Source organism: Sinohyriopsis cumingii, chromosome 2 (assembly GCF_028554795.1).
Source record: "Sinohyriopsis cumingii isolate HCF-2022 chromosome 2, ASM2855479v2, whole genome shotgun sequence".
NCBI classification, from domain to species: Eukaryota; Metazoa; Mollusca; class Bivalvia; order Unionida; family Unionidae; genus Sinohyriopsis; species Sinohyriopsis cumingii.
This window is the reverse complement of record NC_142962.1, coordinates 105,015,518-105,030,703: the sequence shown is the minus strand read 5'-3', so window position 1 is coordinate 105,030,703 and position 15,186 is coordinate 105,015,518. Positions and strand designations below refer to the sequence as shown.

Sequence of the window (15,186 nt, the reverse complement as noted above, 5' to 3'; positions counted from 1 at the left end):
TATTTACATGAGAAGCATTTGTGAGTACCATGAGACTTGATTGACATGATGTTGATACAGTGGCGTTGTCCAAAAATCTGAAGTGTGATCTTTAATACTCTGCTGTAATTAGTGTATTTACAGGGTGTTTCATTGATAATAGTATTTCAGGAAATAGTTATTGTATTTTACAGGATTGTTGTTCTTTTGGATTAAAAATGCATCAATAAAATGATATGCACTTTTAGAAGGATTTAAATGTTTCAACAACAATTGTAATTGAATGAAGAATAGATTTAAATAAGTATAAAATTTTAATTTTCATATAATGTTATTTTGTATTATTTTCATTGTCATTATTACCATTGTTTGAATACCTTATGCTTTTTCTCTATTTTCTCTCTATCCTTACTTACCTCACATATCAGTTTAAGGATGTGGGTGTAAAATTACAGCTATCAGATACCTTATCGAACATGTGCATTGAAACAATATATAATTATAATTCTTGTTTCAAAAGGTTAAAATAAAAAATAAAACAAACACATGTAAAAGCTAATATTTAATTACCATACAGCATTGACCTTGATTTATAAAATACTAGCAGCTGTTTTAATGTTCTAGGAATGAAACACTGTAAGAAAACAGGGAGGTCATCATTCTACGTGGTTCATTTTTCACTGTGACATTCTGATTGATGTTAATGTTATGTGGTTTGTGTTAAAGTTTATACAAGTGAAAGACATGCAAAACTTCCGAGTTACCAACATGTTATTTCAATTTGTCGATCAGAAATTGACCTGCAAAATTTGGTGTTTTGGAAGCCTCATTATCTTGTTGAGCAGAAATAATTGATAGATCGATCTAAGAATATTTGTATGTGTATGTCAGTGAAAATATCTAAATGCTTGCAATGGGCAGATAGTACAAGATATATGTATCTTTTGGCAGTGTCAGTTGTTGTCTTCAGACTTAAAATGCATCTATTTTGTGTTTAAGATTTTGAAAATTAAACTTTTGTTGTTTTGTTCAAGTTTCTTTTTGTCTGTACCATTATATAGACTTAAAAGGTGACGTTTGTCATATTTCTGGGAGGGTGGTAGCAGAGTTTATTTTCTAATGTTAATATGATTGAGTAAGTGTTCTCAGAGACAAGCATAATTTACTATATAGTCTTGCATTTCATAGTATGGCATAAAGGAAAACAGAATGCTCATTAATATTTGGTGTAAATTTCCAGAATGTTCACATACATGCCAACCATTATGCTTTTGGTGTAAACATTACACTTTTTTCATCCAATTACATTTTCTGTGAGACTGCATATGGATTACACTTTTTTGATACGTTAAAAAATAAACTAAAAATAAAGCAATAAAAAGTTGTTTTTGTCATTTTATTATCATCTCTTTTATTGCACTCATATAAATTTGAGAATATTCTTAAAATGGTGACTGCTGCATAAGAAAAGAGTAAGAGTACTTTCCTTATTTGCTTATTATAACAACTTTACATGACCCATTATGAAGAAAACAGATGGGTTTCTTCAAGAGTTAACTTTGTCTAACAGATTCTTTTATTGATTAGGTGGTCAGGTAGTGAACCAGTCTATATTTTTAAACAAATCAGCTTTATTAAAATTGAAACTATATGAAAATGTTTTACAAATAGACCAAAAATGTGAATTCGCCTACTTGATTTATGTTGATACTAAACGCTTATTGTGGATAAAAAACATTTGTTGCATTTTCAGCTCCGATATTGATCGTAATAAACATAGACATCTGCGTGGAGACTGGCTAGCATATTGGGAGCATGAACTTGGTAAGTTCTTTTATCTATTCAGTTAAACTTATAGGACTTGTTCAGTGTCTTATTAAAGTACATACAACTTCTGGCTGATATTTTAAAGTGTTGCAGTTTATTTTATCTTATCTTTGTGGGCATGGTGAATGAGAAATATCACTTTTCCAATGATGATGATGATATCATCATTGTCAGTCCTCAAATTTTGTGCCGAAGTTTTGTTATGTTTTTGCAGATCAGATATATGTTGTTGGAGGAGGGGGAGGAAGGTATACATCATTGTGTTAAATTAATGCCTTTGTGAAAGCAAATTATGAGGAACACCTGTTTCACTGAATATGCCACTCAGCCATAGTTACTCCATTTTTTATATCTATGGCATTGTCTGTCCATCTCTTAGGGAACCACAGTAGCTCAGTAGGGATTCAGACTCATAATACAAGAGTTGTAGGTTTGATACCTGCCCAGGTCAGCCAAGTTTGACTGCCTTGATGCGTCATCCATCAATCCCTCCATCTAAGGGTTGGAGACATTCTCATGAAACTTTGCAGATGGGTGCCAAATAACATAGCCACTCCCTGTGCTTCAATGTCATGGTCACAGCAAGAGAAAATGTAATTCTGTGACTGGTATCCTTATTCAAAGTGTAACTTTTGAACCACTGAAGATATTGTAATGAAACATTGCCCAAACATGTATCCTGGCTAGATAATGTGTCATTTACAATAGCCATGCCCTTTACCTCAACATCAAGGTTATGGGAAAGAAAACTTCAGAGTTCTTTTACTTGAATCCTCATCTGCTTGATCCAGTGATCACATGCATGAAAATCATAGCAGCCCCAATGCTGTTCATGCATCTGAGGTTCCCAATAGTTCATCCATATCTGGAGACACTCCTTCGTGCCTGACTCTTGTCAGAGATGCCATAGGGAGCTTTGTACTTCAGTTGTGGAGAGGATCACAACAACTTGATAGCCCTCCACTTTGGAGGCATATGAGGGAAAGTGGTGCATTTTTAATGATTGGTGTCACATTTAATGATGTCACACCACTCTCAGCCTCCATCATCCAACTGGCTAATTTCTTTCTTTTGCTTTGTGAAGACAAGAAGCTAATCCCTGTCACAATCAAGGGAAACCATTTCATGATCTCTGACATGTTCAGACATCTTGGAAGAGATATTGGGTGGAACAACACTCTTTTTGACTTGTCAGGTTTTGACCTATCCAGGATGTGTTTGCTCACCGTATTCCCAAAATGGGACCTTTCCATTTGTATGGAGAATGTTTGTGGTTTGCCATCAAACGCTGTTCCTACTGGTTAACACACAAATGCAAGACTTAACCCTACAAGCTCTCTCCACTTGGTAAAAGGGTGTTGTTAGATTGGAATGTCTATTTCAGCCATCAATGGCTTTTCCTACCAGTTAGGGCAGGAAAGCAAGACAAAACCCCACAAGCATTCTACACTTGGCTAAAGGACATTATGATATTGGCATTTTCAAGAAAGCAAGACATGATGTCACAAACACTCTAAACTTGGCTAAAGGGCATTATAATATTGGCATGCTGATGAGAGCAAGACATAATGCCATAAGTGGTAGATGGTTGGTTAAAATCAGTTATCAGATTGGTGTAATCTGAACTCTCACAAGATCAGGTATAACTCAAGAACATTTTGACTTGTGAAATTTGAATGATTTCCATGAGCCTGGCTTTTGCATCTAATGTTCGAAGATACAATGTAGTCAGTTGGCTGGCATGCACAATCTACTTTCTCCAGCTTTTATTTGCTTGACATGGCCTCACAGAAGAGAGAGCCGTATCTTGCTGGGCCACTGGTAACTGTCAGGCTGTTACTATCCCTGTTCATGACAGCACAGCTTTGCCCCAGGCATGACCTTGTAACTTTCGCTGGATTCTCCCAGGAAACTTTTCAATGTATGGCAATGACCAGAGTTATTGTGTGAACACAGAAATACACATGTAATAACTTCAGCACTAATATTATTGGAGAATAAGTTGATGTGACAATGATTATACATGTAGTGTATTGTTCAAATATTGTTTAAAGTTGAGTAACGGGTAAGTTTGTTATTTTTCCACTGATTATATTTTGTTGGAAGGGAGTAAAATCTTAGCAAAATATTGATATAATAATGATAATAAGGGCCACCAGGAGCAGTTTTATATAATCTCTGAGTGTAAAAGTTATATTTGTCTAGGGGCCTTTGGTTCTTTGGACCACCTGATCTGGGTCACAGCCCCTTGAGACCCTACTGTGGGATAACAACCATTACCCCCATTACAATTTCAGTTTTTGCTTAAAGAACCAAAATCATGTCTGAGATTTTATGTGTTCCTTTTTTCATTTCAGTTATTAACTTTAGATAGACTGAATGGATTCAGATCAAATTTCATTGAAGATCATTATTCATGAAATGGACATAAAATATGATTTTCCACTTTTTTAGTTGACATTTGACATTGGTAATGTCCCTATTTATCTCTGCTTGACTGGGAGATTCATTTTCTTTACAAAGTTTCTTTTCAGTGATATTAAGACATACTGGATGGATTTGGGTCAGATTGTACAAATACTTATGCAGTGCTTATTTTGTAACAGCTTCTATCGATATTTACCTAGATTATGTCAAGTTGAAACTACAATAAAGTTAAAACAAGTGATTGACTTCACAGTTTTGTCCTTCATGCTTGCCTGGAAAAATTATCTGGCAATGTTTGTATTTCTTGGTTGATAGATTATAGACCCAAAACAGGGATTGATGTCAAATTCATCTGTTGAAACAAAATTGTATGCCCTCCCATGACTGTGGTAGTGGGTATATAATGTTTCCCATTTCAGTCCATACATCTGCCCAGTAATTTATCCCACTTTGTTTAAGTTTGCATTTATGTTAGTTTTCAAGCACTGTGGTGGGTCCTATAAGTTCATGAACACTAATAAATAAATCTTTAGTTTTGTTTTAGACTGTTCTTTAAAATTTCGAGTACAGTAAGAAAAATACACAAGAATTCTTGTAGAAATTTCAGGCTTAGAGTCATAGTTCAAACTTGTATTATTGATTTTCATGCATTTTCAAAAGTGAAAGAAGTGCCAATTCATTATTTCAATAAAGTAGAGATTTTAATTAATCTCTTTTTCGTTCATTATTATACAAACATAGATAGGTATTCATTTAGTAAGTATTTTATATGGTTAGTTTTTGTTAGTGTAGCTGAATTATCAGTAGTATTTGACTACAATTTACAATTGGACAGGTCTATGACATGTTATCTATTATTACATGATGTAAAAGTGAATATGTGTTTTAATTCATATTTAATTCCTAACTTTCCTAAAAGTAAATTTATGTCTTAAACACAGGATTGAATGAAAGAGATACAGTGTTCAACTTTAAGCAGATCAAACTGCAGACCTTTCTTGGTAAGTACCTTACTGTAATTTTTGGTAAGTGGAATACTATATTTCTTGGTTAGAAGAATGTTATTTTTCTTGGTAAGCAGGATACTGTATTTCTTTGTTAGAATAATAATATATTTCTTGGTAAGCAGAATACTGTATTTATTGATTGGCAGAATACTGTTTCTTGGTAAGCAGAATATATTTCTTGGTAATAGTAGAATACTGTATTTCGTGGTATGCAAAATACTGTATTTCTTGGTACTAAGCAGAATAATGTATTTATTGGTAAGCAGAATAATGTATTTATTGGTAAGCAGATTACTGTATTTCTTGGTAGCAGAATATATTTCTTGTTAAGCAGAATACTGTATTTCTTGATTGGTAGAATACTGTTTCTTGGTAAGCAGAATATATTTCTTGGTAATAGTAGAATACTGTATTTCTTGGTATGCAAAATACTGTATTTCTTGGTACTAAGCAGAATAATATATTTATTGGTAAGTAGAATACTATATTTCTTGGTAAGCAGAATATATTTCTTGTTAAGCAGAATACTGTATTTCTTGGTAAGCAGAATAGTGTATTTCTTGCTAAGCGGAATACTGTATTTTTTGGTAAGCAGAATAGTGTATTTCTTGGTTAGAAGAATACTATATTTCTTGTTCTGTAGAAAGCTGTAACTTTCTTATGATAAGCCCATGCTCAAAAGTAAGCCCACCAATACACACTTTGATAAACTTGTATTCATTTCCAGTTCAAAAATGGATTAAATAATTTGTATATCAATTCTTGCAATCACATCTTCTAAGCTTATAACATTTTCATTCTTTGTGTTTAGAATTTCAAATTGATAACCCGAATTTCTAGGTTTAATGACTTTGAAAACACCATACCTCTTTTATGTTCCAGTGAAGTCAGAATCTTCATATATACAACAAATGAGCCAACCCAGATTTTTGTGGTCCAGTATTGAAAACAAATCACAGAAATAATTACATTGAAGATCCACCACATGACAACCTAATAAAATGTATATAACATAATCAGTATTATCGTAGTTGCATGATGATTATGATTTTTTTTTTTGGAATGATGCATTTCTATATTTCTAGGTCACACAAACAGTATAAGATCCATTACAGTCCTTGACAATGAGAATTCTTTCATCAGTGCCAGCAAGGACAAGACAGTCAAACTGTGGTCACTTTGCAGTTTTGGAGATGGATCAGGAAAGTAAGTCTTCCCACGTATCCCTGCCAGTTCAGTTGCCATCTTGAAAATATGGAAAATGCATTACCCACCCATTCACATATCTTTTTCATTCTCAAATAAATTATTCAATCATAATATATTAGAAGAACAAAATCCAGCCCTCCTAAGTGAAGAAAAGACATTAATCCTGTCTTTTGTCTTCTTTTAAAATAGTGTTAAATATAATACCTGCTTTCCTACATGGAAGTCTGATAAGAATGGTCAGCCCTTGGATAGGGGTTATTGGTGCCAGTGCTACTTACTACTTCTACTTGTGCCTGGTCAGCACAATTTTGTAAGAGTCTTTGCAAATACTTTCCATTTTGTGCTTTTTTACATGTATGATTGATCCTTTTGGGTTTTCTCAAGACATGAAAGAATTTTCTATTTTCTTACCGAAATTTGATGAAGATATTTTGCATCTTGATCTTTTTGCTGGATTTGTAGAAGATAAAATGTTTCTTTAACCTCATCCATTCACCACAGGAAACTAAAAGTTGATTCACATTCATTAGGAAACTAAAACCAGGACCGTCTGGGGGACAGAGGGATTAACTCTTTCCATCTCTTACCTATTCTTCTAATGTATTATGATCAGGTCACATATTTGAAGTAAATGCAAATTTTAGGAATAAAATGTGTCTTTTTAATAATACTTACCCAGTCATAATATGGGCACACCCTTCAAAACCCTCTATCCAGTTATATCCATGATAGAGCATGCACATCCACTCCATTAATAACTGATGATTGGTGGGATTTGACAGCAGTTCTTCTGTCCAAGGGGAGACCACTCTTATTTGACCTCTATCCCATCAGGCAGATATCATGAGACTTTTGCTGCTAAAACAAGCTAAATGATGTGGTGAACATAATTTTAGCTTTGCGACCTGGATTTGAAGGTAGTAGCTGTTGTATGACTAGGTATTTATTTTCAAAGAAACACATTTTACGCCCAAAATTGGTTTCATCTCAGTAAGAAAGGACACATGCTCACACATTTTGGGAATTAATACTGTTCCAGTTCTTACTAGATATTATTTCTGTATTCATTAAAGAAAAGAAAGAAAAAGTGAATATAACACTCATCAGATGTTTTCTGTTAAGGGCGGTGTTTGCAAAAGAACAGATAAGTGAGTACAGTGCAAATGTCAATATGATGCAGTGAGAAAACAACAAGACAACAGTATTTTATTTTTTTATTTATCACACAAATATTAGATATTCAAAGTACAGTTTGCACAATGCATTCAGTATATCATTAATTTCTCATTTATTTAGATGTAAGTACCAGGCAAGCTATGAACAACATAAGAAGTCAGTATTCTCTGTTGTTTACCTAGAGAATATCCGACTTGTGGCTTCCTGTGACAGCACTGTTCATGTAAGTTAATGTCTTTTATTTTAAAAAATTATCAAGCAAAATGTAATGTGAAGGATAAAATAATTTAATTAAAAAAGTTGATTAATTTCATTTTTTTTAAGTTTGAAGGTTGATCATGTGATTTTTGTTTCTTTCCTTTCCATCTCAATTTCTTTATCTTGTCTTGCACCTTTCCAGATTCAGGATATCATATCATAGGGATGTAGTGCAAAATCTATAAAAACATATTTCACCTAGTTCAAGGTCAGACAAGTCCTATGATAGAGGTGATATATTTCTGGTCCAAGACATGCTGAAGTTTCCAAACACCAGATATAGCACTCCCCAACTACAAGACCCTTCATTATAACATGGTCTGTACCACTCTGGTGGCCTAGTGGTTAGAGTGTCCGCCTCAGATATGGAGGTCATCGGTTTGATCCCCGGTCGAGTCCAAAGACCTTTAAAAATGGTACTAGCAGCTGCCTGGCTTTCTTGCTTAGCATTAAAAGGTTAGTGTTAGGACTGATCGGCCTGGTGTCAGGATAATGTGACTGGGTGGGACATCATGCTACATGTCTGTGGCATGATGTCCCAATGCTAGACTATAAACTGCCACACTGCGGACATCATAGCAATATGACTGAAAAATTGTTAAAGCTACATTAAAAATCCAAATCACACACCTATAACATGGTCCCTGTTATAAGGCAGGTGCAGATTGTCATAGATCCTGTTTCATTAAGTTATAGTAAAATTATTTTTGTATCATGTACTTAATCACCTGAATTGTGACTATTGTTGTTGTTGTTGTTGTTTTAGGGTTTAATGCCATTTTTCAGCACACGATAGGCTATACATGGTGGCCAGTATTAATGGTGGAGGAAGAACCCAGGAAAACCCCAGAAAGAACCACCGACCCACGAGAAGCTACTGGCAAGCTTTCTCACGTACCCACATTAGCCAAATCCGAGACTTGAAGCCACGCAGACAGGTGAGATGGCAGTGATCCATAACGGAGAGCGCTTTAGACCACTCAGCCACTCGGAGCCCCTCTGAGGTGTGACTATAAAGCATTACATTAAAAATGATGCCATGGACAACATTATAATGAGAGAGTACTGCATCATGTACTTCAGTATAAGTTGGTGTCACTATAAAGCAGTATGCCCTATGGCTTCCATGGATAGCATTATCATGAGAGAGTACTGTACCATTTACTAATTTATCAGATGGTATCACTATACGACAGTATATTCTGTGATTCCATGAACAGCATTATAATAAGAGAGTATTGTATCATGTACTTCCTTGTAAGGTGGTGTCAATATAGGACAGTATACTCTATGGCTGCCATGGAGAGTATTATAATGAGAGAGTACTTTATCATTTACTTCCTTATAAGGAGGTGTTACTGTAAGGCAGTATACTCCATGACTGCTGTGGACAGCATTATAATGAGAGTACTCATCTATTTCATTATATTGAGTTGTCACTGAAAGACAGTATACTCTATGGCTGTCATGGAGAACATTATATTGAGAGAGTATGGTATAATTCACTTATAAGGCAGTCTTAATGTAAGGCAGCATACTATATGGCTGCCATGGATTACATTATAATGAGAAAGTTCTGTATTATGTACTTCCTTATAAAATAGTGTTACTATAAGGTAGTATACCCTGTGGCTGCCATTGAGAGCATTATAATGAGAGTACTGTATCATTTACTTTCTTATAAGGTGTCACTATAAGGCTGTATACTCTGGCTGCTATGGACAGCAATATAATGAGAGTACTCATATTTCATTATAAGGAGGTGTCACTGTAGGGTAGTATACTCTATGGCTGCCATGGAGAGCATTATAATGAGAGAGTATTATATTTTGCACTTCCTTAAAAGGAATTGTCACTATAAGGCAGTATATTCAATGGCTGCTATGGACAGCAGTATAATGAGAGAGTACTCATATTTCATTATATGGAGGCATCACTATAGGACAGTATACTCTATGGCTGCCATTGAGAGCATTATAATGTACTTCCTTATAAGGAGATATCACTATAGGGCAGTCTACTGTATGGCTGCCATTGAGAGCATTATAATGTACTTCCTTATAAGGAGATATCACTATAGGGCAATCTACTGTATGACTATCATGGAGCACATTATTAGAGAGTACTATATCATGTACATATAAGACAGTCTCATTGTGAGGCAGTATACTATATGGCTGCCATGGACAGCATTATAATGAATGAGTACTGTATCACATGCTTCTTATAAGGTGTCTGACTGTGAGGCAGTATACTCTATGGCTGCCATGGACAGCATTATAACGAGGGAGTACTGTATCACATGCTTCTTTTAAGGTGTCTGACTGTGAGGCAGTATACTCTATGGCTGCCATAGACAATATTATATTGAGATTATTGTGTGACATTTTGATGAAATAATTTCACAACTTAGGACTACTAGAATAAATGTCGAAAAAATACAATCTATTGTACAGTTTATTTTTTATCTCTTTCTTTTCACACACAAACACAAAGATGTTTTTGCCAACACCAAAAAGTTTAGCCAAAATTAGAGATGCTGAGGTGTGCATTAGTAATTAATGCATCGTACATACTAAGCCAATGTATTCCAACTTAAGATTTCATCATATGGATGAGTACTGTTTGCTAAAACAGCTTGATACATTACTGGATTCATACTAAAGATATATTTAAATGCCATTCTATTTGAACAAGCAAGTTATATGTGTCATATAAAAAAAGTTTGTTATCATGACTCAGTCAATATAAAGTACCCATTTTGTTTCCTCCAGATATGGGACCCATTCACAGAGCACACTATCAGACAGTTGGATTCTTCAAAATACAGTCCAGTTATTGCACTCACACCCCTTCCTCTCCCAAGTACTGTCATAGTTACAGCAACCACCGACTGTACTCTCAGGTAAACATATTTTTGAAATATTTTCTACACAGGATCTTGCAGGAATGCAAGGCTATTGTATTTTGCTCTTTTCCCCAGAAGTTCAGTGAATGCTTAATTTCTTGGAGGATTTTCTGCAATGTTGAGTAAAGTGTTTAATTTTTTCATCAATCATGACACCTTGTATTTTGCTCTTTTCTCCAAAAGTTCAGTGAATACTTAATTTCCTGGAGGATTTTCTGCAATGTTCAGTAAAGTGTTTAATTTTTTCATCAATCATGACACCTTGGAAGCACTACTACTGCCTCATAAATCCAGCCCTCCCAGGTTAAAAGTTTCTAACTAAATAGCTAAACGTTATCTGTCCACCAAGGTGGTAGTTAGATAGAGTGATCTCACCTTGATACCAGGATTGGCACCAAGCCTAATGAATTCGTTAGTTACTACTTCTGCTTGTGCAAGTAGCATACTCTCTGCAGACTGAGGCCTCACAAAATCCATCAGGCAGTTTAGAAATTTTTTACCGCAAAAGAAAGTTGGAGGAGTTTCACCTTCAAAGAGAAGTATACTCTCTCTTTAAATTTCCAACTTTTCTGTTCTTCCTATTGCCAATGACAAAATTTCCTAAGTTTTATTATGTTATCACTTTGCTGTCTTCACTTAGGTACCTTGGTACATATCTGCATGGGTCGCAATTATTAATATGTGCATATCTGGTGCATGATATAGAAATGTCAGTATTGCTGTATACTTTCCTCTATATTATCTTGTCTTATCATCTTATTTTATAGTTGTATATGTGACTCTTTACTGATTTTTCCCATATAGAATGTCACTGGGCCATTCCTACAGGTAAAATTGTCTCTTAATGATATTGTAGTACCTAGTTTATAAATATCAAAAAATGACGCTTCAGTTCCTTTTATATGTGCACATTTTTTCTGTATTATAGAAAATTTGTTTATTTGTCTGTGTAGCTTCCAAATTGGTCAGATAATTACTGGTAAGTTTTCTATACTCAGTAACCTCCAGCTCATACTTGCAATTACTACAAGCAATGCTTCCATGATTTTACATGTATAGGCAGTCAATTGGCCATCCTATGGGTAAGTTTTTATTAGAATAGATTATCTTGCTTCCACTTTGTTCATTTTAATTATTATAATCAATGCTTCAGTAATGTGACCCATATCGGCTATCATATTTGACCTTCTCAAAGGTTACTTGTTACTAGAATAATCTAGCATCTACTTTGTAAATATTAATAACTATGCTCTAATTCTCTACCAGTACAGGCCACAAGCACCTCTTTTAAGGTATTTATCATAGTGGGTAACTCTGAACCAACACAAATAAATTAATAAAGCAGGACACTCATTTCACTACATGTATATATTATCTCTGCTCTCTTTTGTCTAACAGATATAGACCATAATCAAGACCCGTCTGACAGTCACTTAAAATGTGTAGTTTTCTCTTTTTGTCATTTCTTCATTGCATATCAGACTTGCATATTATGGACACAAGTCAGTGGGTGGCAGTTGTTTGGGAACTAAAGGGTAGGCATCGAAAGATAGCTTGAGGGAAGAAAACGTCAGCAAGGATCCAGAACCATATCATTAGTGGTGATTGAGATGGAGAGCAACTGCAGCCTCAGCAGCAGTCTCACATATCTGAATTACAGACCACTTCATGGATCAATATCTAGTACCGTCTAAATCTCAAGAACAGGACAAAATAATGCAGGCCAAGATGGTCATGTTCCTACACAACCGGACTCAGCCATAACCACAGTCGATCATACAGTATGAACCACCAGTAAATGAACTTGTCCAATTCGTTGACTTGCTAAGCACTTCCTGCATGTGATGCCCAGTTTAATGCCACAATATCCAACCTGTTACACAGCAAACTAACCAGCATAGTGCTGCTTAGGACTTCCTGCTTATGATGCACAGCCTATACAGGCACTCTCATGATCAGTTTAACCATATTAGTGCTGCCAGGCACTTTCTGTGGATGATGTCCAGTTTATATAGGCACTCTCATGAATTAATCTAACCCACATAGTACCTCTAGTCACTTCCATCATACGGTGCCTATCTTGGTGTCCCAGTTCTTAAGAGATGTCTTTTTACTTGCCCTCCAGTATGTACCACCCAAAGGGAACCTCTACTTAGTTACACCTTATAAGGAAGGGGATTTATTTATAGCATGCGGCAAGAGTTGTGAGCTATCATCCTCAACATTCTTCTCCAGCTACTTCACAGGTAGCACAAGAGTCATTGGCTTCACTTAATCCAAAACCGACAAAAGCTTGCCTGCAATTTCCCTCATCTATATTAGATTGCGCTTTGATGAATGAAATTCCACCTTTCAGGTTTGGACTGAAGAAGTTTTCTGCCAACTCCCATCAGAGTTCTGGCCTCCTCTTTCCTCTACATCACCAGATGGGTGTATGGTTCCAACATAGGTCACATGATCATTATCTCCAGAAGAATCTGCTTTTAATTGTTTCCACACCTTCTGCTGTATTTGTGGGATGGAAAATATTTCCCTTTTCAAGTCACTCGCTGATATATTTAGTCTATTTTTCAGTGAGGTTATCTAATAATAATAATAATAATAATGAGGACTTTGTATAGCACCTAATCTTTAGAAGCTCTAAGTGCTTTACAACATTAGACAACACCTATAAGATAAAAAACATATAATGATATGATTACAAAAACAAACACCATGAAATTAGAAAACATTAAAAAACATGCTGAGAATATTTAAGGTAGGAAACATTATTAGGTCTTTAAGTTTGTTCTTGCAGTCAAAATAAGTGAGTTTTGAGAGCACTCTTGAATGGGATCACTGTGTCTTTGTGTCTTAAGTTCAGTGGGCAATTCATTCCACGTTGCTGGGCTCTAGAAGCTCTTTCACTTAACTTATGGGACTGGAGATGGACCCTCCAGGTAAGGGGATGTATTTCTCTCAACCTCTTGCATATTCTCCTAATGTAGTATGATTGGGTAATAAATTTGAAGAAAAAACAATTTTTTTCTAGTTAAATATGCTTCTTCAATAATACTTACCTAATCAAAATACACATGTAGCCTCCCTGTAGTTACATCCATATTGAGAGCATGCCTTCCACTCCAGTAGTAACTGATGAATTCATGGGATTTGGAGCCAGTCCTGGTATCAAGAGAAAATGACTCTATCTAACTGCTACCTAGGTGGGCAGATAACTTTTACCTGTTTATCTAAAACCTTTTAACCTGGGAGGACTGGATTTGTGAGGTTGTAGTAGTTCTCCTAAGGTATAATGATTGGGTAAGTATTATCAAAAAAACGTATTTTGCTAGAGAAATTGGGTTTTTATATATTTAAATCAGTGGAGAGAAAAAGATGTCACTTTTTCAGTAGTTTTATAGATGTTGGCAGCTACAACTTTAGTGTTGATTATGCTCCATTATTAAGACATTACTGCATGTTTATCTTTGAAATTTGAGTGCCAGACCATATTCTTCTCGGGTGGCTTTGTGTTCTGATTCACCACTAATAGAGGAGTATATTATGTGATGATGTTTTCCATCCATCTGTTTCTGCACAATGACAAAGAGCCATGTTGATTTTGGGCTCAAATGGTGAAAGGTCAAGGTCACTATGATAGAAAATAGGAAAACATTCACCACAATCATTTGAGCTCTCCACTGTCAGAAGTTACCAAACTTTGTGGACAACTTGCATTTGGAGTGAGGAAGAATATTATCAATTTTAGGGTCGAAAATCCAAGGTCACTTGGATTGGAAAAAAAATTGGTTTCCAAACAGTAACTTCTGGTCTCCATCATCCATTATCAAAGATTGCATGATTTGTACTTGTGTTAAGGAAGAACCCTACAGATGTTAGGCTTTAATGATCACAGGTCAAGGTCACTCTGGCAGAAAAAAGAAATATGGTCAGGTCAGTTACCAAACTGTGGATGGCTTGCGCTTAGCATGAGTAAGAATCTTATTGATTTTGGTTTCAAAAGGTGAATGGTCCAGATCACTGACTGAAATAATTTTTTGAAAAGTTATCTCCACAATAACATTAGTTCTACTTGACATACCTCAACCAGCATTTGGCTGCACTTTTCACTGACTGAAAGAAGTAAATGGGTTTCCACACAATAACGTTAGTTCTAAATCAAAAACATGGCCCAAACTATGGACAAGGAAGAAACCTATTGATTTCATGGTCAAAAGAGCAGAGGTCAGAGTAACTTTTTGCTGAAAAAGAAAAATGGTTCTGCCCAGAAGTTTCAGTAATTTACACAGAGGACTATTAAACATGGTGGTGGGTATAAATTGTGCCATTCACAGTACTGTTCTGTTTAAACATGCATGGGTTTTGTCTTAATCACGTTCCTTTAGATTTAGTCGA

General features: G+C 35.2%; 1 protein-coding gene across 1 annotated transcript in view; it reads left to right on the top strand.

Moving 5' to 3' along the window:
• The window catches only part of LOC149805541 (WD repeat-containing protein 81-like), a 108,424-nt gene that overhangs the window by 62,214 nt on the left and 31,024 nt on the right, over positions 1-15,186 (top strand). Inside the window, exons 17-21 of the mRNA XM_089950147.1 lie at positions 1,733-1,803; positions 5,175-5,234; positions 6,326-6,446; positions 7,746-7,848; positions 10,658-10,788. Coding sequence (XP_089806273.1) covers positions 1,733-1,803; positions 5,175-5,234; positions 6,326-6,446; positions 7,746-7,848; positions 10,658-10,788 — 486 coding nt within the window. The remainder of the gene's footprint in view (positions 1-1,732; positions 1,804-5,174; positions 5,235-6,325; positions 6,447-7,745; positions 7,849-10,657; positions 10,789-15,186) is intronic.